Source organism: Mastacembelus armatus, chromosome 20 (genome assembly GCF_900324485.2).
Source record: "Mastacembelus armatus chromosome 20, fMasArm1.2, whole genome shotgun sequence".
NCBI classification, from domain to species: domain Eukaryota; kingdom Metazoa; phylum Chordata; class Actinopteri; order Synbranchiformes; family Mastacembelidae; genus Mastacembelus; species Mastacembelus armatus.
The window spans coordinates 311,403-336,582 of record NC_046652.1 but is presented as its reverse complement, the minus strand read 5'-3'; the positions used below and the strand labels follow the sequence as shown (position 1 = coordinate 336,582).

Genomic DNA, 25,180 nt, shown 5'->3' with positions numbered 1-25,180 from the left:
TTGGTTCACAACTAATTTCACAACATTTTAATATTTAACATTTAAAGATAAATTGCTGCACAATAAAACAACATTTACAGACATTCCAAGTAACTCTCCAGTGTAATTTTCTGAGGAAGCTGAGTGAAGTTGAGGTTGTCTTTGTATTTTAGGCTGATTATCAAAATTACTTAAATCATTTTCTCAAGTAAACAAGGTAAATATTTGTGGTGCTACATATTTTTAGTCATTGTTATCTGAGAGAGGACTTCATTATTTTTTAAATGTAATGTAATCAGACTGCTGCCTCCGAATGACTGAGAGTAATTATTTCATCATTTGCAAGGAGCCCAAACAGAGCTAAAATCCAATCTCTAGGTGTTTGTCCCTTTATTTCAAACTTGTCTTCATCTCAGTCAGGGTTCTCATGTGTTTCAGAAATTTGTCATTTACCTGTTTTGCCATGTAACAAACAGGTTTCCTTATTTTGACTGTAGTTTTAAGCTTTGAGCACTATGTGTTATCTTGAGATAACATTATGAATAATTAACACACTAGTGAACCTGCAGCAACCAAATACACTCTCTCAGCTTCTGCAGATTTCTACTGACAAGCAGTGACAGTTTACAGATTCAGTGTGAATAACAGAAAATCAGGATTTGGCTCATTTTTGTCAAGTAAACAACAAAACAAACCTTTTTACACTTCAGTAAAAACACATCAAAACTTGCACAATTGTACGACTGAAAAAACTAAACATAATATAATCTAATTGTTTTCATTCTTTCAAGTTGTGACATAAACTCTAAGTGAGGCCTGTAAACCTAATTTTTTGGAAACAGAATAAAATACTTGTGTATGTTTTAAGCACATTATTCATTTACCACATTAACATAAACATGAATTTTTACATCGTTAGTCCAGAGTGCAACTACCTGACTCAAATGCTGCTCATCCAGCCAAAGTCAGGATAGTGGATGGGGACGCATCTACTTTTACAATATGTACATGACAAATCACAAACTCTGGCTCTCAATGTGTATCAGCCAGCAGAAAAACAAAAAAAAAAACAAAAACGCACTAAGGACAAACTTAGAAATGAGAAACTTAAAAATGTCCACAGCATAGAAAAATGTAGCCATTACCTTCCATGGACCAAATGTTAAAAAAGAGCTTAGTTTTGAAGATTCCCTAACACTTTAGGGAAACACTTATGCACTTTAAAAGTACGTAAGGACTTAAAACAAAAAAATAGTTAAAGCTTTAAGCTATTATGCAGAATATTGGCTGTTTTATAATTTAAGGAAAACACATTAGTTAACACACCAATTTAAAAAGTGATAATTTGGTATCTCCTAACCAGAAAAAAAACTTTAGCATTTATAAGTATTGTGTAGACATTTGATTTATATGTTAAAATAAACTCTACAATGTAGTTTAAGCAACTCTAATTGTGTTGTAATACATTTGATAACAACTCCGTCAGCATTCATGTCTCTGCTTCCTGTTAGACTCTTATTTTGTGTTATTTCCTGTGTTCCTTGTAGTTAGTTCTCTGTAGCTTTATGTTCACTTAACTGTTTGTTAAGGATTGTTTTCAACTGTGTTTGCTCTTGTTCCTAGTTTCTCCTCTCCCTGTGTGTGTGTGTGTGTGTGTGTGTTGTCCTGGGCAACTAGGTGATGAGCCACACCTGATGCTCATTAGGCATCAAAGCCAGCCCTCCACTTCACCTAGCTGCCGGACTGTACTGCTGCTGGGGTGGATATGTCATCTTGCCATTCCCTGTGTTCCTTGTTCTTTGGGCCCTGCATGTTTCATGATCACTGTGCTTGTCTACAATTGCTCCTGCGGGTTCCTGTCCCCTGAGTCTGCTGCTACACTCACCTAAGTTTCCACAGTCTCCTCCTGGTTCCCAAGAATCCTGATTCTGGATCCCAACTTATGTTCTCACCTGCCCCTTCATGTTTCCCGAATTCCTGTTACCCAGTTAAAATATTAGTCACCTGCCTCCCTGTGGTTTCTGGATTATTGTCTGCCTGTTTGTACTACTCTGTCTGTCCCCCCCATGGTTTGTTCCCTGATCCTTGCCCAGTAAATATCTCAGTTCAAGTTATCTTCTTTTGTTGTGTGTGTCAATAAAGTTCTTTTGTATGCAAACTTGGGTCCAGCTCTTAAATTAATATATATGTTATGACAAACTCCTCCTGTGGACACCCATCAAGGGGGACATCAATGGGAAAAAAAAATGCTGGACAATCTAGTAAAATACATCTGTAGAGTCTTCAGTGAAATTAGAAAAAAAATTAAATTAATCAACACTTTAATGTTCTATAGGCTACTTTATAGCTGATTACATCTACTTTGTAGCATGTTATAAACCATTTATTCAATGTATATATACTACTTATAAATGCTTAACGTTACAGAGAAAACAAATCAACATGGGAAGTGTCTCATTAAGCTTGTTATTAAAATAAAACTTTCCCATTATAACAAGATTGTTGTCATAATGGCAACAATACAAAGCTTAAGGAAGTATTTTAAAGTGTCTTCTACTGAAACTCACCTCCAGTTTTAGGTGCAATTGATTTTTATTGAAACCTGCAGAAACAGCTGCAGAACCTCCACACCGAGGACCTTATGGAGCCCCAGTGCTCGTGAACATTGTCCCCCTATGGTCTATGTTATTATCAAGACTATGATCAAATTTTAATTATTGCACAAATATGTCACTTTTTATAATAATAATTATTCTTAATTTTTCTTTCACTCTGCTCCCATTTTTTTTTATCACCCATGAAAATAATGTAAAGGCTGATGAGGAAGGCATTAAGTGAATGTAAAATTGAAAATAATGCTGGAATATAATGGTTTTTGTGTGTCATAGATTGTGTCCATCATGTCACTTAAGTCTGGGTCTTCCCACAGCATCGTTGTGGGAAGACAACATTGCTGTCGAGAAAAAAAGTGTGTTTCTGAGTTTTGTTGAGAAAACTCCACATCAACAGTAGCTGCTGATTGTTTATTTTCCCACTGTTCTCATCTGTTCCCACCAGATTCGGCTGCACTGTAGGTGCAGACTGAATGGCTCTCATGGAAAACCTGACAATAAACAGCTAAATTAAATACTGCCACAAGCCTGACACAACAGTGTCCACAAAAGCCCACAGCTTCAGGTCAAAGGGTTTGAATGTTGCTGCCTACTAGCGGACAGGAGCATTCAGTGCAGTCCCCAGGCCCAGGTACTCAGGGTTCTCTGCTGCTGGGAGGAAAACACCAATCCTGGTTAAAGCAGTAGTGGCACGTGGGAGGAAGTCGGCCTGGTAGTCCAGGTTGTCGAGGCTTTCTTTAGTGGTGAGGGGAAGCGAGCTTTGTGCAGTGTTCAGGTATTCTGGCCCCTTGAAAACGTGATGAGAGGGCTTCAGATCATCTGGTGGGGAGGGGGGGAACAAAGTGGCACCCCAGGCCATGCTCAGGTCCTCATAGTTGGGATTCAAAACCTCTGGCAACCTGCTGCTGCAGCTGGTTTCACTCAGACTCTGGTTCATGTACTCTGGAAAAGACAGGAAGAAGAAAATATTTTGATTATTTTTTTATTGTTAAAATTTGTATTTTATGTCAAAGGATACTTAGAGGATGTAATGTTGCCTAAATCATTAATTTTACGGCTATGCACATTTTTTAATCAAATAACTGAACAGTAGTAATTTGCAGGTCATTGTTTTGTCAGGTATTAACTTTAATTTGAATAAACCAAACAGATTTGTACCATGTCCGGTGAAGTCTTCTTTAACCAGTGCATTGTGAGTCGGATCAGTGATATATCGCAGAGCAATGCTGTTCTCTCTTGCTGGATGACCATTCTTAGTGAAAAAGGGAGATGCAGTAAAATGTAATTAAAATATATAATGTGTAAAAAGTATTTGGTTTGTGTTTACAAGCACGTAGTTCAGGTGAAATGAGAGCTGAGACAGCCTGACCCACTACACTACAGACAGACTGGCCTAGCTCTTGATTGTTAAATGGAAATACCTGTAATCCCTTTCCCAACTAATCATTTCCCACTTCAAACCAGAGGGAAAAGCTTAGAGAAAAACACAAACATGGAAATAACTCTCCTGGGAAATAACTAAAACATTTCCAACTTTGGTAGAAATCGTTGAAGGAATAAGAATCAAGAAATTTTCAGGGCCTTGAAAGTAAAAAGCTGTAAATTTAAGGGAAGTGTGTGTTTTTACCGTGGCATTGCAAGGATGGTTGTCATGGTTTCCCAGTCCTTTGGAGGGTAACAAGTACTCTTCAGCATCGACCACATCCTCCATGTCATCAGAGCTCAGCAGACGAGAGTAAAACCTTCTATCTGATGGACTGGGGAGGTCACCCTGAGACGTGTCAGGTCAGATTATGTTCAACATAATGGGCATAAAATTAATTGCCGGCTCAGAAATATATTTTATTTTCACCTAGTTTAACCCAAGTTACATTATTATTTGTAGAAAATTATGTGCATGTGACATTCAAAACTGCAAAGAATTTATTTAAATATTTATACAACACTGAGTAAAAAAAAAGAAATAAACTAAAATAATAAAGACAAAATAATCAAAAAAATAATAGCTGAAATTATTAGAAACCAGATAAGTCCATAAATAAAGACTGGAATTAACTTATACACACTTACCTGTATGACAAGGTATCTGGATGGGTCTCTGGCCATTTTGGTGAACTCAGCTATCAGCTCCCTGAACTTGGGACGACTGGACGGGTCAATCATCCAACCTGCAGAGCAACAAAGGGACTCATTGGCATGAACATTCACTCAACAGGACCCCAGTCCCATTGTGGGAAAGTGGTAAAAAAGAGCCTCTCTAGTCATGTTGGCAAACTCACTGAATGGTTGGCCATGTTGGTCCACACTGAAGCAACATGAAGGCTACTGGATGAATGGTCATGAAATTTAGTTCAGGTATTCATGAATCCTACTCACTTCAGTGATTTGACTTTTTCTTTGACTCAATCCTTACATTGACATTTATGATGATTGCTTGCACTCAAATTTGGAAGTAACTACAGAAAGTATTTAAACCCCTCCACATCTTCTACACTTTATGTGTGGCAGATTTAATTTGGAAAAAATAAAACTGTCACTTGCTGTCATTTTTCACTTAATACTCTATGGTGACAAAACAGAAACATAGAATATTTTTTTTGCAAACACATTAATAAAGGAAATTGAAATCTCTCTTGTACAAAACTAATGTCTAATGTCTAACTGACATCAAGGCCTGGATGACCAGTAACTTTCTACTTTTAAACTCAGAGAAAACAGAAGTCATTATATTTGGGCCAAACAATCTCAGAAATAACTTTTCTCAAATTATAGCTGCTCTAGATGGCATAACCCTGGCCTCTAGCACTACTGTAAAAAACCTTGGAGTTATTTTTGACCAGGACATGTCCTTTAACTCACACATAAATCTCCTATATTGGCTTCTCTTCATTGGCTCCCTGTAAAATATAGAATAGAATTTAAAATCCTTCTTCTCACATACAAATCCCTTCATAATCAAGCTCCTTCATACCTCAAAGACCTCATAGTACCATATTATCCCAATAGACCACTTCGCTCTCAGAGTGCAGGTCTACTTGTGGTTCCCAGAGTTTCCAAAAGCAGAATGGGAGGCAGAGCCTTTAGTTATCAAGCTCCTCTCCTATGGAACCAGCGCCCAGCCTGGGTTCAGGAGGCAGACACTCTCTATACTTTTAAGGCTAGACTTAAAACCTTCCTCTTTGACAAAGCATATAGTTAGGGCTGGCCTCAGGCAACCGTGAACCATCCCTTAGTTATGCTGCTATAGGCCTAGACTGCCCGAGGACCATCGGTGCACTGAGCTCCCCTACCCTAACCCCCCCTCTTGATTAAGTCTCTGCAATGTTTGGTTTTAGGCAGTTTATCCCATTCTTCCTGGCAGATCTGACTGTGGGAATGATTATTAGTTCTGTCCACTGATGTGCTCTGTGGTTTAAGTCTGGGCTTTGTTGGCTTTGTTTGCTTCATATTGTTGTGTTGAAAGGTGAACTGAAATTTGACCCCATGACTATTTGATGAATTTGCACAAACTGGGTCATACATTCATGTTCCTGTCAGGCCCTATTGTAATAATCTTGTTGAGCCTCTGACTTTTAATCTAGCAACATCATCAGTTCAAAATATTTCTCTTACACTTAACCATGATCATGTAGACATCAATGGTGCAGATTGGAGGCTGAGGCAGCCGTTCTCCTTTTTCTAGCACTGATGAAATCTCACTGGCTGGGATGCCGTCATACGGCTTGGAGCCAAACGTCATCAGCTCCCACAATGTAACACCTGCAGACAACAGACCCTCAGCTGTTAAAACTACAGTAACATGAACAGAGGTGCCATAGATCCAAAAAAAAAGTGCAAAATTAAAAAAAAAAAAGCAGGTAGAAGTCTGACAGTTTTTTAAAAAAATCAATCATGACCTTAGTGGCCTTAAGGAGGCTGAAGAGCCAGAGGTTTACTCACCATAGCTCCAGACATCACTTTGATGTGTGTAGGTCCATTGGAGGATTGACTCCAATGCCATCCACTTAATGGGAACCTACAGAAAGAAGGCAGGGGCAGAGTTACTGCAGACCATACTGCTTTCATTAAAGTGACATCTAAAGACATTAAGTGTTTTTATGCACATTTTTAATATTAACATAAAAATACTTAGTGCCAACAACACAAATTCAAAGCAAAATGCTCAAAATATAACAAAAAGTAGTGTGTGGCTTCATTCATTCTTACGACAGTAATCCATCATTGGAGGAATAATATGAACTTTTAATATTTAAAAGGTCAAATATTAAAATGGTGATCTCTTGGTGTTCACTACAGAGAAGCTTAGATTTGACTGAAAGCAGGCAGAAACTGTTAACCTGCAGCAGATCAATCAGTAGAGGAAAAATAATCTTTTCTTCTTAAAAAAAAATCACATGACAAAATTAGCCTTTATGTATCTGCTGGATAACACACCCTCCCTCCATCAGCATGGTATTCCTTCTCATCAGCCATCAGCAGCTTAGCAAGACCGAAGTCAGTGATCTTGACATGGTTAGGGGTTTTCACCAGGACGTTCCTTGCTGCCAGGTCTCGATGCACCAGGTGACGATCCTCCAGGTAGCTCATCCCCTGCACACATCCACATGCACAAGCAGATCTTATAACCAAAAACAGCCCTGCATACTGAATATTATGTGTGAAGAGAATGATTGTAATAAAGCATTTTATTTTGTACCTTTAAACTGTGGAATAAACTACTCCTCAAAATTTGTTCACAAAACTAAAAAAAACTCACGATGATTTTATTTCTGGACAATATTATGTTTTAATGTAGTATTTATTTATATAACTATCAGCATCTTAAGAATATTAGTAACTTGATGATGATTGATAATAATAATAATAATAATAATAATAATAATAAATAATAATAATAATAGTTATAGCAATAGCAATTCTTATTCTTGTTATTATTATTATTATTATCTTGTTTTCCTTTGTATTGGCAGTCCTGCAGAGTGGCTTCAGGTAAGCAAATGATAGGATTGCATTGTACTGTTGTTAGTCAGAACAAAGCTTAAAGGTCATTTGATGCTCTACACAAGAGTCCATGTAAATTTGGTCACCTGCCCAACTTAACGGGTGTCCACATTCAGCACAAATTTGCACCCAGCATGGGATATTGTATGTAATAGGGCACAGCTTTGTCTGGAACACATTTTCTACATTGACTTAGTTTGTCAACATGAAAAGGGACAGAAATTGTATAAATGATAAAAAAAAAAATATTGAGAAAGAAGTTCAAACATCAGCTCCTTTCTCACCTGCACAGATGAGAACAATGACTCAGTAAGTGGGTGGGAAAGTCAGATTGTGGATTTTGAGAAGTTACAGAAACGGTTAGCCCCTAATATGATGTTGGACAGAAACTGTGGGGAAAGCAGCTCTGATGGCGAATGATGACAACTCAGAACAATATTATTCATCTGAGCTGATTAGCCTGTTTGTAATTTTCCCAGCATTTGAAATATTCAAAAGAGGTTAAGGCAGAAACTAAACAGATTAATACACAGACACAGATTCCTGCTTTGTTCAGGCTAATAGGCCTCAGTAGGCTTAAAGTGAGCTGCCGAAAAAGCTCATGCCTCAGGCAGCGACAGAAAGAGCAGCTTTCTCATAAACTGAACTCATAAGCAGCTTGGGTCTTCAGTAGAAGATTGCTTTATATTTTATCTGGGATCACCTTTGCAATCTGGACACACCAGTTCAGCAGCATCTGGGCCCCAACATGGTCCTTGTGGTATCGGACGTAGTCCAACAAGCAGCCATACGGCATTAGCTGAGTCACCAGCTGGACTGATGAAGTCAGGCAGATTCCCAGCAGACGACACACATGAGGGTGATCCACGCTCGCCATCACATACGCCTCCTACACAAACACACACACACACACACATAAATATGTTAGAAGTGTCAGAAATCACTAAAAAACATCCTGTAAATAATGGCAGTGGGAGCAACATAGGAGAAATTCATACCTTTGAATTACTTAATTTATTCTCATGTTAATAATTTTTTGATTATTTTATTTGACCTTATCTGCTCTCTCATGGAGGGTATGGAGGATATATCCAAATTAAATGAATTTAGAGACAAAGAGTGATAAATTTCATTAAAATTCATTATAAAATAATGATTTTGAACCCAAAAATCAGTAATAATGTGTCTATCTAGGAGGAAGAAGAAATTGACAAAAATGAACAAGCAAAAGGATAAAAGGATAAGAGAAAGAAAATAAGTAGATGGAGGGTGTGTAGACGAATAACAACCATTAAAGTGAGAAAAACAGGCTGAGGAGTCTTACATCCAGTATTTCTTGGTTGGCTTTCGGTGATGTTGCCTCTCTGAGAACTTTGATGGCTACTGGGATCTTCACAGTCTCGCCTTCAGGGATCCACAAACCCTAAATCCACAAACAAATCGGCGTCATGATCCACAAACTTTGCTGAAAATATTCATTAGTACCAACAACACAACATTATGGTTATAGTAAAAATGATCTGAAGTGATATTTTGCCTGTATCTGTCAGCCTTACCTTGTAGACAGTCCCAAAGGCCCCAGAGCCAAGCACCCTGATCTTCTTAAACTCTGTCTCCTTCAGGACCCTCAGAAGTGCCTGGTTAGGAGCTTGGCCACTTGGAGTCAGTGGCTCCACCAGCTACAAAATTTATATTTTTATTAGAGCCATTGAACATCCAAGGTACTGATGGAAAAAAGTAAGTGAGTGGTTTTTATAACTAATTGAACCTTAATATACAGCAATAATCCCAAAGAAACACTTTCAGTCGCTGCAGATCAGACCTGCACAACATTTAGGTGGATGTTTGAACAAGTTCTTTCTCACTGAGCTACTTTAGCTCAGACATACTCAGAACAGTGCACCAACATAAAAACATCATCCCAATAGTGAAGTACAGTGGAGGGAGCGTCATCATTTGGGGTGACTTTGTTGCCGCTGGAAAGTTCCTGATCTGAAGCAACTGAAAAAATTTGAGGTTATTGTTGCCAAAGTATTGTAGGTTCAAGCAGGTTTTAATTCTAATTGGTTCAATTACTTTTTCTTGACAAAATTGTCCAGGTTAATTTGTTTGTGCGCATTGTGAGTATTTTTCAGTCTTCTTCATTTAGCTAGCTAATTATTTGTCCTTAGTCTTGAGATCAAAAGTCTACATGAGCTATTTATTCTTCATTCATTTTTTTGTTATAAATAATATCATGTTTTATATTCAGAAAATTAACACCATCCTGTCCCACCTCTTTCTCCTGCAGCAGGCGGCGCATAGTCCTCTTTCTTGTTATTCGCCGTCGCCGTAGCAACACAAAGATGACCAGTGACACAATGACAATGACCAAGAGCCCACCAACGATGCCAGCCGCCAACGTAGAGTGGGTAGAAGCACTGAGAACACAGAATGTATTTTATAGATTACCATTTAAATGTGCTGTGTAATGTTGTTTCACATAGTCTCCTGCTAAATTTAGTTAGGGTATCATTTTGAAAGAATGTGCATAGGCCTAAACAAATTCACATTTATTCTTTACTATGCTAATGTGGAAATTTGAAAACACTGAATGTATCATTGTATTTGGTTGAGCTTTCATTCATATTTACATAATTGCAAAGAATAATGTTCCATAACAACACTGCCCAATTTCTACTTAGTTTAATTTCACCCATTGCTAATATTTATTTCAAGAAACAAACGCAAAGTAGAGATTTTGTAACTTCTTGTCATTAAGTTTTCCTGTGAGAAAAGGAGATTCAAGACAACATACTGTACAATTTTATAGTGATCATAAGAAAAATCATGCTTACCCTGTGCATCCAGACAGTCCAGGACCAGAACACCTACAGACATAGAAACACAATACACCTTAATTTAAAAATTCATACATCCATTATCTATACCCCCTTATTCCTAACCAGGGTCCCAGGGATCAGCTGGAGCCTATCCCAGCTCTCTTTGGGTGAAAGGCAGGGGTACACCCTGGACAGGGTCACCAGTCCATCACAGAGACAAACAACCTCACACACTCACACTCACTCCTATGGGCAATTTAGAGTCACCAATCAACCTGACATACATGTTTTTGGACTGTGGGAGGAAACCAGAGCACCTGGAGAAAACCCACACTGGTAGAACATGCAAACTCCACTCAGAAAGATCTCTGCTGGGTTATGAACCCAGGATCTCCTTGCTGTCAGGAAACAGCACTAACCACTCATCCACCGTGCTGCCCAAATTAACACCTCAAATTCAATTAAAAATAATTAATTTTACTTAATGTATTTAACATTGCAAACAGACAGAGCAATTCATCGGTTCTATGTCTCACCCCTGTGTGCAGTTCTGGTGGCAAGGCTGGCACTGGCCTATGCTGTCAGGGTATTTCCAGATCAGCATGTCTCCATCTCCTGGCACGCCATGGGGACAGCGAGGCACACAGTGAGGCCCATCTTTAAAATGGGCACACTGGGAACACTGGTCTGGACCCTGCAGGTGGTGAGTGGAGGAGCATGGGGATGTGTTCAGAAGTAATTTATACAAATCTGGTCAGTTCTTAAAATTGATATCCATGACTAGATCTTACATGGCTCAGCCTGATCTTTCTGGGTGTTTGGTTTGTTTTACATATTTAAAATAGTCTAAAATAATTTTAAAATATATATAATATTAAACAGAGATGTGTATGGAGGAAATTAAGTCTTTCCATTGAAAATCTCAGCAGGCAGCAGCAGAAGCAGCTGAACTGACCGGCCCATGGCAGGTTGGGATCCCGTCCTTCAGCAGACACTCTGGGTGACACTCGACACAGACTTTGTTCATCTCAAATTCTCGGGGTTCACTGCAGAAAAACACAGACAGAAACACAGACAGATGTACACAGAGTGCGAGGTACTTCAAACACTAGAGCAACACTTCATAAAAATATAAACTGTTATAAATAAAAGCTGGTGTAAATAATACCAACCCTTAAGCAAGGTTCCCTCAGCAGTTAAATAGCTACACTCACTGAAGTTTTACAGTTTAAACTTAATTGATCATACTAGCATGCTCAACACATTGAAACATTTTTTATCAAAGACCACCAAGCTGCCCACTACCTATAATAATATTACAACATTATATAACCTTATGTGTGTATTTAAACTAATTCTCTGTCCAGTTTAACAGTGAAGCCCATGACCCCTGGTTGAAGTGGACTATGATGTGAAGTGAGATCAGTATAGACTGGACAAACTGCAGCAAGGACAGTTTGTAAAAGAAAACACAACACCTTTGCAGCAGATTACAGGAGTCCACACAGCACCCCTTACGGTTGAAGTGCCGACAGGAGACACACATGGTGGGACCTGGTCCCCAGCAGCCTGCATCAGTACACTTCGAGTCACAGGTTTTATTCTGTTGTTCTGTGTAAAGGACAACAAAAGATGTTCTTATTCCTCTGATGTTTACCTCATCAAACATAAATGTGAACACACATCCAGAAACTCACTGCAGACGCTGGGGGAAATGTTGTTTAGGATTGTGATGGTCTGATCACTGGATCTGAGCATGCTGGCCCACTGGTTGAGTTTGATGTAGCAGAGCTGAGCATTGTCCTTTATCAGCACCTTCCCTGCGCTCACCTCCTTCAAGGAGCGCAGACCCAGCCAGCGGAGGTACTGCGCCCTCACCACTGCCAAACTGTGCTGACTAGAGAAGAAATATTCAATATGTGAGTAAGTTTTAAAATAATATATCACATTCAGGGCCCTGCGATGGACTGTAGACCTTTCCAGTGTGTATCCCTGATTTTCACCCAAACAGCTGGGACAGGCTCCAGCAGATCCCTAAAATTCCTAAAATAGGAATAAGTGCGTAAAGATAAAGGATGACTGAATGACATCATGTGATTTGGTTCGTCTGAAAATTACAATCATATACCCTTACCGTGTTTTAGGCAGCTGTTGACTGCAGTTCGGTTTCATCACTTGACTTTCAGTGGTAAATAGAGTGGCTAAATCTCCTGGTGCTTCATGAAGTCAAACAGATAAACGTCTAATATAAACTGTAGGCCACCTGCTCATTTCAGCTGCACATACAACATGGTAGTTTGTCTTTATCCTCTGTGATCTTAGTGTTAACACAGTTTGTTTGCTCCTAAGGTCCATGTTTTGGTTCTCTAACTTGCTTTGGTCTATGGGCACATAAGCATATTCCATGTTGCTGGTCTTTGACAGCTTGACTGTGACCTCAGAGTCAGGGTTGTTTGTAGTTTTATTGCAGTTTAATGAATATAACTGATGAGAGAGAAACTACAAGAAACCCCTGTACAATAGGTGGCACACCTTTGTCACCTCAACATTTTCCCCAAAAATACAAAAGAGTTAATGTTTCGTTACAGAAGCAACTTCAACTGAACAAACCAACTTAAGCTGTAGAAGATCTATCAAATCATATTTATAATATTTTATGACTTTTTTAGGCATGAAATGGAGATTATCAACATTATAAGGCTTTTTAAGCCATGGGAAAAGCATCATTATGTGTCATGTGTAACCCCACACACAAAAAAGTCCAGGGACCAAGGTTGCTCTTGCTATCCATTATTGAAAGAACACCTACAGCCCAACCATTCGCAGTTCCACCCTTGTGCATATTTTTGGAAGAACTGAAACAGTACACTTTAGCTGTGCATTGAAATAACACATAGTTTTGAGTGCTCAGAGTGGCTGTTTGTCTACTACAGCACAATAAATAAGGGGAGGTAAACAAAAGCTGCAATACTGGGCGACTAAGCAGGTTTATGAGGAGGCAGGTAAACCACCACATCCTGGCTATGTGAGCATCAGCATTTCTTCTGCTGGCTATCACAGTGGACTAATAGTTAATTGTCCATACCTGCTGACATGCTGCATAGATGGTACATTTTGTTTACTGCCACTGTCAGTCATGAAGGGATGCAACAGAACAGAAGTTATGAAAGTAACTACTCTGGATGACTGAAGGTCCCTCTGACTATTCATGTGGTGTTTATAACTGCAGTGCTTAGTTTTTAAAAAAAAAAAAAAGATCAATAACAGAAATATAAAATCACAATCTTTAGTCATAATAACCTTTCATAATTTCACTATTAATCTGAACATCATAATTTCTGATCACAGAACCTATTCAAAACTGGTGGTTAAAAAAAAAACAAAATAAAACATATTTATTAACAGTGTTAAAGGGCAGAGACTCACAAGTGTGTTGTTCTTCCTCTGATGACCTCCAGGTTCTCAAACACTGACAGCGAGGTCAGATTTTCCGGCCAGGACTGGATCAGCAGGAAACCTTGAGAAGGCAAAGGCAAAGGCAAATTTATTTGTATAGCACCTTTCATACACTACGCAATTCAAAGTGCTTTGAAAAAACAAAATAAAACATATTGAACAAATACGCTCATTATTCCTGCACTATTCAATAAATTACCCATCTGTGTGAGCCTCTTTATATTGTCATAAGACAAAACTACACTTATTAAACTTATTACACAGCTCAGTGGGCCTGAATAATGTCATTTGATCATCAGTGACTGCATGAGCAACTAATTAACAGGCAATTAATGGCCAGGTCACAGTATTAAAATTATAGTCTTAAAAGACCATAGGGTACAAAAAGCTGAGATTTTAATATCCTCATAAGTTGAATAATACAAGTAAACATCCTTATATTTAAATCACTGAAACACTGCTGTACTCTCTACTACTGAAGATAAACATAGTGGTGATCTTTGACCTACCAGTGATTTCCCTCACTGTCCTGAAGTACTCCAGTTTACATGGGTCCATGGGTGGGATTTTATAGTGTGCATCACTGAAATAACCAATGAAAAATAAAACCTTTCAAGTGTTGCGGTCATAGATCACAGAACTGCAGCTCAGGAAATAAAATTATGTTTTGGATTTCTAGCTGAAGCAAGATTTAGTTTTATAAACATTTCTGGCAGATAGGCCCCATCTCACTGATCAAGGTGAATCTCAGTGAGCAGGCACACGGAAGTTTATAAAAATAAGGACTTACTGAGCTTAAAAAAGTAATCAAAATGATTATTTTGATCATAATTTCCTCTGGAAATTTGTCAAGCTGTGAGCACCTGTGAGGCAGCAATAAGAGTATCTCACCCAGTAAAGGAGGTTCCAATGAATGAGATGTCCCCATTGATTTTAGTACAGTTCCTGAAGGACTCAATGTTGGAGGCATTGACTGCCATGGTGTTGATCAGAGCCCCGACCCCGATTCCATCACAGGCTAGAGGAAAAACAAAATTCTGTAAGGTTATGTGTTTAATGTTCAGACCTCGCTTTCTGTTTGTGTCTCTCTTGGTCTTGTTACCTTTAGGACAGGGTCCATCACATGCTTTGCAACGTTGAACTCCATCTTCTTCAACCTCGTACATTCCAGCACTGCAGGTTCGTACACATGACCCATCAGTCACCACGTAGTTATCTATGAACAAACAAAACAATACAGGAAGCCTCTAGTTTATCAGACTTTAGGTGAAAACCCTGCTGAACCCCCATAATATAAAAATTGTATTATTTCCTCAGGTACACAGAAACCAAGCAGTACTCTAGAGCTGACATTATTAGTTCTTTTGTTGATTAGTTCCAAGCAGACCTACGAGTTACAGTCTAACACATCTTTAATAATAGCCCACGGCCTGTCAATAAAATGTGGATCAAGCAGATAATTTTCTTAACATGTCATAGCATAGGCTCTCATGCTCATGGCTCTTTCAGTTCTCCATAAAAAGGACCATTTACAACAAACAAATGCAAAACATTTAGGATACAGAAATTGCAGAAATTGTAAATCAAGGTCATGGAATGCATGGATGCTCATTAGTCATTAGTCATTAGTTTAAAGCAAACAAAGTATAATAAGCCACAAGAAGATAAGGCACAATACCAAAAATAAACATTACTATTTCTAATTAGTTGAAGGACAGGGAGTTTGTTCATTTGTGTTTGCCTTCTTTCTATTCTTTCTAAAATATGTGTATCACTGATGTAATAATAATTAATAATAATTAATTAATCCTTCTATTTAAACACTTAAATGCTATTGCTAATACCTATATACTGTATATTTGGAAATAATTACAGGCCTAAAAAAATGTAAGTAAAAGGATAAAAGTACATACGTGGGCAGGCCTTGACGCAGGTCGCCCCGAAAGTGAATTTGGCATTAGGGTTGGTGACCACCTGGTGGGTTTTGGGGTCGTAGAGTTTCAGAGGAGGACACGCATCTTTACAGGTTCCATCATCATTAAAATCTCTGCAGGCCTGGAGAAGAATTGAAGAAACAATGAGAAAGGCAGTGTCTTCATTGTGCTTTTTTTAAAATGATAATTTCAAAAACATTTCCAGTATTACTGTAGCTTTCACTGTTCTTTACTGTTTCTTCTTGTTTTTTCAGAATTAATAGTTTTAAAAGTACACTGTCTAAAAATTTGATCACGGGCTCCTCTGAGCAAAAGAAAGAACAGCAGTTAAAATCTATAAATATAGCTGAGAGAAGAACGGCAGACAATGACAATGACTGAGATGTGGAAGCGAAGCATAACTCAACCACACAGAACATTTGCTGTTAGTTGAAAAATACATGTACACATATGGGTAACAAATTAAAGGACAAACTAACATAAAGTGTCTTAATACGTTGTCAGTCTGAATTGAGTTGTAATATGGTCGCTGAAAAAGGCCATAGCACATGATTCTGATAATTTTCATCCTTATCAAACCAATCAGTAATCCGTCATGCCCTGTGGATGGGGGCATTGTCATCTTGCAGGAGACGACTCTAGCTTCTCATATGTTTTCTTCCTGATGTTGCTGGTTTTTGGGACTGCTATCACCACTTCTACCATCTGTTTATTTTTTTCTACTAGCAAAGTGTCTGTTCATGGTGCATCCCATGCTAGGTTTTGACTTGCCTATGCTTCATCATTCTTTGTCTGCTGCTGCCACAGACATTCTCTCAGCAGCTTGTCTCTGGGTGTCATCCTACTGATGTACTTGTGGGTACTGTGGGCTTCATCTAGGACCGTGGCCTTGACACTCACCAGGCCCCAGCCTGGTACATCTGGGCATTGCACTTGCAGTCAAATCACTGTGCATTGTGAGCAGCTTCTGGCTTTTGATATCAGCAGCCTCCTTATGGCCAGCTTTCTCTACCTCCAGGCTATGCGATGACAGGTAGTCTGGATCACTCAGTTAATAGCTTCTTCATTCATACAGCTTGATGTCATCCATGTAGACAAGGTGGCTCCAACTTTTAAATTTGAATCTGTATCCACTCTACAGTACATATGGCTACTTGTGAGATTGTCATGAATGAGTCTTGTGCTAGGTAAGTCCTACATTCAGCACATCCTATATCAGGACAGGCTGTTTTTCACATCTCCAAAGAGTTCCTGAGCAAGGTCATCAAAATCCTATTGATTTTATCCTGTGCCAGACACTCACAGGTCCATTATAGAATTTCCTGTAGTTAGTCCAGGCTGTCCTTAGGTTCACCTGTCTGGACCTTAAGTCAATGGTACCGGCTGTATCTATCGGCAACTGGTGCTGGATGTTTTCTGTTGTGATTGTGACTGGTTCCTGTTCTGGGAGATTCCTGTGGTCAGCAAGGTAGATTGAAACATTATGGGGTCTTCAAGCCAGACATCAAGAACTTCATCACTTAGGAGTCAACTTGACTATAAAGATGGTATTAAGATGTCAGAGCTGAAATACTGACCATCTGCCATGTGCAAGAAAGAAGAATTTTGGACAAGACAGAAAACTGAGCTCAAGCAAGAAGTTGTCCATTTGGAAAATCATTAGACAGGCAGACTTATCTGTCCTGGTATAGAACCATCTTAATTTAAGATTTTCTTGTCTGTCGTCTCGGGACATGCCTGCCGTTAAGGACAGCAGATCTGTACTGAAATAATGCCGTATTCCTGCAGTTGCATACAGTGTCATCACACACAAACATGGAGACACTAACCAGGCACTCGGTGGCTCGAGGTCCAGTGCATCCAGCAGCACAGTGTTCATTACAACAATCAATGGGTTTTGGACCGCGGCACCTTCTGCTGCACTGCTCTGCACAAAGCAACCTGGTGACTAGTAGAGACACTAATATCATTACATTTTCAGCAGTACAACTAACAGAAATGATAATATTGTTAAAACCTAAATGGATATGCAAGCAAAAGAGAACACATGATCAAAATGCATAAAATGGAAAAAAGGGTAAAAGTGTTCTATGACAGTGGTTAAGGAAAGTGAAAGAACGGAGAGCAAAAGATGTAGTGTGTTTCACTCTTTACATTTCTGGCAGTGATCCCGTCCAGCTGCCCAACACGAACCATTAACACAGTCTGGGTGACAATTCTCACCTATTAACACACACATAATAATTTTCAATAAAGCCCTTTAGAGTACAGCCTCTGCTAAATGAGAAAAACATTTCATCATTATTCGACATACATTTACGTGCAAAGGTGTCAGTCTTGAAAAGCATACTAGGATTGCTGGATTTATCCAGGATGTCCCACCACTGTATGGTCTCAGTGTTACATAGCAAGGGATTATGGGTAATCTTTACTCCTCCTTTCAGAATCTCTGTAAGGAGAAGATAATGAAGACACATAATGAATGATAAGCAATTCTGAGAATTTAAGCACCACATCTTCCTATGCAGACTTTAACACTAATGTTAGGAACATCAAGTGGCAAATACCTTCTAAATCTTAAGTGAAACATGCATTACATTATAGTGGACTGACTTAAAACAAGGGGTACCAGTCAGAGTCAATGTCTGGCCATAGCTACTGCAAATAATTTTCTTTAACCAGCCGAACCCTGCAAAGGACACATGGAAGCAAGAGAACTTCAACCACTTTCACTTGGGAAAGTGAAGTACAATTGACACACTGGGAAATCAAAAATCCTGACATACTGATGTGCATCTACATGTGATTACAGCTATGAACATGTTACTAGTGAGCTTACAAAAAATTAAAACTCAAATCAGCAGTCATGTGTTCCGAACATCATAAACAATCCCTGGGTATCGGGGCCGAATGTGACAAGGCAAAAGATCTAGTCCATGTATGACCTGAAGAGCTGCTGTGTTTGAATCAGTAAAAAGAAAATCTAAAGCAATCTGTTGAATCCTGGTAAATGCATAATGTTATTCGCCAAAACACACTGTGAGTATCAATAAGCTCTGACAAGTTGAATTCAACAAAGCCATACAACTTGGAGTTCTGAGTTTATGCAGAATGATTTTTAATGTGACCCATTTTTGAGAAATCTACTGAATAAAGTTACTTAAGACTTACTGTTTGAAAAGATCAAGAAATATTTTCTGTTTTTGAAATTACATGATTATGGAATTGCAACATACAGCATTTGTCAAAACCACAGCTCAGGTTTCTACATGTCCTTCACCACTTAGAGCTACACATTTAAAGCTTCCAACATGGAACAGCTTTTAAGTACAGTTAATTCTGCTGAGAGTGGATACATGCATGGTGAAGCAGTTACGTCATCACCCAAAGCTTGCATGGGTGCGGTCTATTTCATGCTATCACAGCACAATCTGGTGTTGACTGAATATTCTTAAATAGTGTGCCAACTTCCCCCACTAGGCCAGAGTCCAACATAATGAACAAGTCACATACCACACCTCAGTAGCTTTTAATTTAGTGAAATGAAGCAGAAGTACCGAAGTGATGTAATAAAACACCCAAGTTCCACAGGAGAAGAATGAATTATAAATTAAATGGCTAAATTTGAACAGTATTAAAGACAAGTGTATCCACAGTCAAACCTACAGAAAGTCCGGGGGTTTGGAGGTGCTGAATTTAAATTTCTTTAATTTCATTTGAGTAGACGTACCCCTGATCTGTAGGATGCAATAAGTACACCCATCTAGAGATAATAAAGAATATCACCTCAAAAGTTGCTCCTCTGTAATACAATATATCTAATATAAAGATGCCCAAACTTCAAACAGTCAGCCTGGATTTGTGTATGGAAAAAGCTCAGCATATAAAGCCCTTCTTAAATCCCCATCAAATCTGTGTATTTATTAGAAAATCTATGATTTCCCAGGGCCCCATAAACTATCCTCTGGCTCTCAGTATTTGTAGGTAGCTCCACAGCCAGTAGTTCACTGACTGTGTTTAATCGTCAGGAGATCTGCAACAAGGCCACACGAACTACCCCCTGGATCTGGGTATTTTCTGGGAAAATTTACATTCCCAGGCCACTTTGAACTATCCATCTGCTATGTGTATTTGCTTATGAAATCTTGCCATTTCTGTGATATGCTATATGAACATTATGTGTTTGCGTATATGTGTTCATGGTAGATGTTTATGTTCATATACCCGTCAGACTGCTGAGCTGCAGCTGTCTCAGACCGCTGGTGTAGTTGAGTGTTGCAGATGAGTGGTTCCTGTTGTAGTTCGACATGACCAGCAGAGCATACTGGCCTTCATAAAGATACTGACCCCGGATCAGTCTCAGATTGAACAATGGAATGGTTGCAGCCTCGTTCATGGCAATCAGAACATAGCCACTAACCTCCTGTATGGACTGAAGAAACAGACGAAATGAGAATTAATCAACAATGTTAACCAACAATAGACAGTGGAGTAGCGTAAAATTTGTTCTTATTATTGTGTCATTTTGTACATGAATAACTATCTATTGACATTAATACCATAACAATCAATTAAAGATCTGCCTGCCTGATGCCTCTTAAAGTTTGTTATATATCCACAAAGTTCTGTGGTTGCTTTTTTTTGTCTTCTGAGTTTCATTTTCTGAAACTCTGAGCTAAGCAAATTGCTGGAGTTTGACCATCAGTTCACAGATGTCAGAGGGCTTTTGAATGAAATATAAAAACAGTTTGGAAAATGACCCCTGCTCTCATCTTTTGCATCACAGGAGGAAAACTTAACTAGAAAAAGTGAAGCAGTGTGCAGCTCCACTGGGACACCAAAGTAGGAAAAGGTCTTATAATTATGACTTGGTACAGAAGAACAGGTGTTACTACATTACTCATCAGGATCAGGATTTTCAGCCATAACATTTTTGTTTACTGCATGACTTAACCGTTGTTGCCATAGGTTTTAGGAAGTCACACACACACAAACACACAGACACAAACACACGCACACACAGACACACACAGACACACACACACACACACACACACGCACGCACGCACGCACACGCACACACACACACACACACACACACACACATTTTGATAACTTGGATGCATTTCTAAATCATGAATTTGTATCCATGAACCATGCTGTTCTGGTTCTCCTGCTCCTGGAGCAACACAGTGAATTTGAGCTGATCATGGTTTTTAAAATGCACTCTAATTCTAAACTAATTAGGGGATAGTTTGCTCATAAATATGAGGTATTGTGGTTTTTCTTTCAATTCAACTCAATTCAATTTTATTTGTATGGCACCAAATCACAATGCAATCATCTCACTTAAGTGCGCATCAATATGTCACTTTACAAAAAAAAAACATTCAAAAAAAAAAGCCGGCCCTAACTATACGCTTTGTCAAAGAGGAAGGTTTTAAGTCTAGCCTTTAAAGTACAGAGAGTGTCTGCCTCCTGAACCCAGGCTGGGAGCTGGTTCCACAGGAGAGGAGCTTGATAGCTAAAGGCTCTACCTCCCATTATCCTTTTGGAAACTCTGGGAACCACAAGTAGACCTGCACTCTGAGAGTGGTCTATTGGAATAATATGGTACTATGAGGTCTTTAAGATATGAAGGAGCTTGATCATGAAGGGATTTGTACGTGAGAAGAAGGATTTTAAATTCTATTCTGGATTTTACAGGGAGCCAATGAAGAGAAGCCAATATAGGAGAAATATGATGTCTCTTGCTAGTTCCTGTCAGGACTCTGGCTGCAGCATTCTGGATTAACTGGAGGCTTTTTATGGAGATACTGGGACATCCAGAATGTAATGAGTTACAGTAATCTAACCTTGAGGTAACAAATGCATGGACTAGTTTTTCTGCATCATTTTGAGACAGGATGTTCCTAATTTTGGAAATGTTGCGCAGGTGAAAGAATGCAGTTCTAGAGATTTGTTTTATGTGTGAGTTAAAGGACATGTCCTGGTCAAAAATAACTCCAAGGTTTTTTACAGTAGTGCTGAAGGCCAGGGCTATGCCATCTAAAGTAGCTATAATTTTAGAAAAGTTATTTCTGAGGTTTTTAGGCCCAAATACAACAACTTCTGTTTTCTCTGAGTTTAAAAGTAGAAAGTTACTGGTCATCCAGGCCTTGATGTCAGTTAGACCCGCTGTCCTAGCACAGAACCTTGTGGAACTCCATAACTAACTTTTGTGCACATGGAAGGTTCATCATGGACATGAACAAACTGGAATCTGTCTGATAAATAGGATTGGAACCATTTTATCACTGTTCCTCTGATACCAGTCACATGCTCCAGTCTCTGTAATAAGATGTTGTGGTCAATGGTGTCGAATGCAGCACTAAGGTATAGGAGGACAAGTATAGAAACAAGTCCATTATCTGAGGCTAAGAGAAGGTCGTTGGTAACTTTCAACAGTGCTGTTTCTGTACTATGATGTGCTCTAAATCCTGATTGAAAATCATCAAATAGTTCATTCCTGTGTAAGTGGTCTGATAGCTGCTTAGCGACAGCTTTTTCAAGGATTTTAGAAATAAATGGTAGGTTGGATATTGGTCTATAATTAGCCAAGACTCCTGGATCAAGACTAGGCTTGAGTAAGGGTTTGATTACTGCAGTCTTAAAGGACTGTGGTACATAGCCTGATACTAGAGATAAATTTACTAAGTCTAATAAAGATGAGTTAATTAATGGCAGGGTGTCTTTAAGCAGTCTAGTCGGGATGGAGTCTAAGAGACACGTTGATGATTTTGATGAAGCAACTACTGATGTAAATTCAGAGAGATCTATGGGAGAGAAGCAGTCTAAACATGACTGAGGTCTTACAGATGATTCAAGAGCTACTGAGGTAGAAGATTCATTTATTGCAGGTATAGGAAGCATCTGCTGAATTTGATCTCTAATAGTTGTGATTTTATTTGTAAAGAAGCTCATAAATTCATCACTGCTGAGAGCTAAGGGAACACTGGGCTCAACAGAGCTGTGACTTTTTGTCAGCCTGGCTACAGTGCTGAAAAGAAACCTGGGATTGTTCTTATTTTCCTCTATTACTGATGAATAGTATGCAGTTCTGGCTTTACGAAGAGCTTTTTATATGTTCGTAGACTATTTTTCCAGGTTAGATAAAATTCCTCTAAATTTGTGGAACGCCACTTCCTTTCCAGCCTTCGTAATGCCTGCTTTAAGGTACAAATGTGTAAATTATACCATGGAGCTAATCTCCTCTGATTCACTAACTTCTTTTTCAGAGGGGCCACAGTATCAAGCGTTTCACGCAGTGAGGCTACAGCACTGTCAACAATATGATCAATTTGGTAGGGAGTGGGATTGAGGCAGCTGCAGTGAAAAGCCAACAACTAAAGACTGCAGTTGAAAATAAGACAACCCAACATTTTGGAGACACACCTGGAGAAAAGACAGGTCCTGATGCTCGAGAGTGTAGGTGACTTCCAGGTTCTCCAGGACCACGGAGCAGTTGGAGTACATCCTCACCATGTTATCATAGTGATTTTCACGAGTCCCCAACAATGTCAGCTGGTTACTCATTCCCTGGCACACTATAGATGGATAGAAAATGTTATTATGATTTTGATTAAATGTTTTATTTTAGCACAGTAGAAATACATTTATTCTCCAGAAAAATACACCTTGACTAATTTATTAGGCTATTAAATTAAATATTAATTTATACAACTACTTTGGCCAGTGGTTGCTAATCTAGGCTTCAGCCCCTTCCAAAGAACCCAATAAACTTTAGTGTCGACACACCATCCCCACGAGGACAGCGTGGAAAACAAGGTCTAGCAAAACTATGAAGGGATGTTTGCTCTGGTATAAAAAGGGTGAGGGAAAATGAATCAGAGCCAACACGTTGAACAGGTTCATCAACACGTTTCACACAGGACTGACTTCTCTCTCCGCCATACGCCAGCCACACAGTCTGTCTCACTGTTCCCAAGCAGCTTACACTGTCCCTACTTCTTAACCCCCATCATTTACTCAAAACAAAAAACTATATCCCAGCTCTCTTCAGGATATTTACACCCTGGTAAAAAGTAAGGCAACAGGTAAAAAGTTGAATTTTTTTCTCATAAATAGTGAAGCAGATGTATAAAATGCATAAAACACATTAAAAGGTATTAAATACTCAAGGAAAGGAGAAGTACCTCAAAACTGTCATACATTGATACTACACATAGATACTACAAATACTATTGTTAAACGTGTGAACCTCAACCCAGAACAGGATGAGTGCAAGGTTTCATGGTTAAAATCCAGCATGGTATTACAGAGTCATGTTTCCAGATATGGGCTCATTAGGTGAAGCTGAGCGTTTAAAGAAACATTCAGGGAGGAGCAGAAACTAATTCACCCACAAACAAGTTTGACAGCGGCTGTAAGATACATGTGATATTTCAACAACCTGCCACTGTCGTCAGAGTGTGGAATGAAACCCGACAGGCTCAGTTTGTAGCCAGCAGGAGTTTACAGGCTAAAGATGGGTGAAATGCTTCCAGCTAAACCTCTCCTCTGAAATGATTCAAGCAGATGAAGCCCAAAAAAAAAAAGGTACATAGCAGTACAGTTAAAACAGACCCTGGGCATGACAGATCTGCATGGTCACATCTGTATGTTAGTATATTATTACTATATTGATCAGGTTCATTGTATCTTATTATGCATTGAAGTGCAACAACTTTAATTTGTGAATGAGAATAAGCAACATTAACACCGTTAACATAAAATATATCTATGAGTGTAATGTCCTGCAGATGTGCTTAAGCTCTTTAGCTCTTAAGATAAGAAATCATTTATTTGTCCCACAATGGGGAAATTGCATTGTTGCAACAGCAAAGAACAAGGATTCATATGTTAATTATACAATGAGATAAACTTGAGCTATGATTTACTGATGAACCTCAAATGACAATAAACCAGGTATTAGTTTATAAACTGATGATGACTTTGGTCTTGTTTCTGTCCCTGTTTCTCTGGATGCATTCATATTGGCCACCTCCCCGCTGTGATGTCACAAAGAAAACACAGCTGCTCTCTGGCTTACTGATGGTTCAGTTTGGGGGGCATGGACCAAAGCCTCCACCTCTGGACACACACACACACACACACATATTTGTGTTTATTTCTTGTTGAGACTTATATTCATTTACCCGAACCTGAACCATCATGCTTTAATGTTACAACATTAAAGTAAGACATCACCCTAAGATTAATTGATGGGAACAGTGAGTAACATTGGTAATAATAACAATTTAAACCTGGTTTTGACCTGAAAACCAAGTCTTAACCTTCAATTAGGTGTGAACAGGTGAGAACAAGGCGTGAAGAC

At 38.9% G+C, this 25,180-nt stretch overlaps 1 protein-coding gene across 2 annotated transcripts in view; it reads right to left on the bottom strand.

Annotated features, from left to right (window-relative positions):
* LOC113121716 (melanoma receptor tyrosine-protein kinase-like) overlaps positions 1 to 25,180 on the bottom strand; it is a 43,422-nt gene continuing 18,242 nt past the window's right edge. The window contains exons 2-27 of one of the 2 annotated variants that reach the window (XM_026292439.1): positions 23,239 to 23,390; positions 20,029 to 20,236; positions 18,119 to 18,253; positions 17,959 to 18,027; positions 17,634 to 17,752; positions 15,784 to 15,925; positions 14,973 to 15,086; positions 14,762 to 14,888; positions 14,380 to 14,453; positions 13,841 to 13,931; positions 12,112 to 12,311; positions 11,893 to 12,025; positions 11,370 to 11,460; positions 10,951 to 11,108; positions 10,430 to 10,462; positions 9,868 to 10,012; positions 9,149 to 9,271; positions 8,917 to 9,015; positions 8,296 to 8,481; positions 7,026 to 7,181; positions 6,531 to 6,606; positions 6,204 to 6,350; positions 4,662 to 4,759; positions 4,219 to 4,362; positions 3,750 to 3,843; positions 1 to 3,533 (exon numbers count right to left, since the gene is read on the bottom strand). In XM_026292439.1, coding sequence (XP_026148224.1) covers positions 3,184 to 3,533; positions 3,750 to 3,843; positions 4,219 to 4,362; positions 4,662 to 4,759; positions 6,204 to 6,350; positions 6,531 to 6,606; positions 7,026 to 7,181; positions 8,296 to 8,481; positions 8,917 to 9,015; positions 9,149 to 9,271; positions 9,868 to 10,012; positions 10,430 to 10,462; positions 10,951 to 11,108; positions 11,370 to 11,460; positions 11,893 to 12,025; positions 12,112 to 12,311; positions 13,841 to 13,931; positions 14,380 to 14,453; positions 14,762 to 14,888; positions 14,973 to 15,086; positions 15,784 to 15,925; positions 17,634 to 17,752; positions 17,959 to 18,027; positions 18,119 to 18,253; positions 20,029 to 20,236; positions 23,239 to 23,390 — 3,464 coding nt within the window. In that variant the 3' untranslated portion in view covers positions 1 to 3,183. Of the gene's footprint in view, positions 3,534 to 3,749; positions 3,844 to 4,218; positions 4,363 to 4,661; positions 4,760 to 5,458; positions 5,489 to 6,203; positions 6,351 to 6,530; positions 6,607 to 7,025; positions 7,182 to 8,295; positions 8,482 to 8,916; positions 9,016 to 9,148; positions 9,272 to 9,867; positions 10,013 to 10,429; positions 10,463 to 10,950; positions 11,109 to 11,369; positions 11,461 to 11,892; positions 12,026 to 12,111; positions 12,312 to 13,840; positions 13,932 to 14,379; positions 14,454 to 14,761; positions 14,889 to 14,972; positions 15,087 to 15,783; positions 15,926 to 17,633; positions 17,753 to 17,958; positions 18,028 to 18,118; positions 18,254 to 20,028; positions 20,237 to 23,238; positions 23,391 to 25,180 lie in introns of those variants that run through there. The other variant, XM_026292440.1, reaches the window with a different exon arrangement.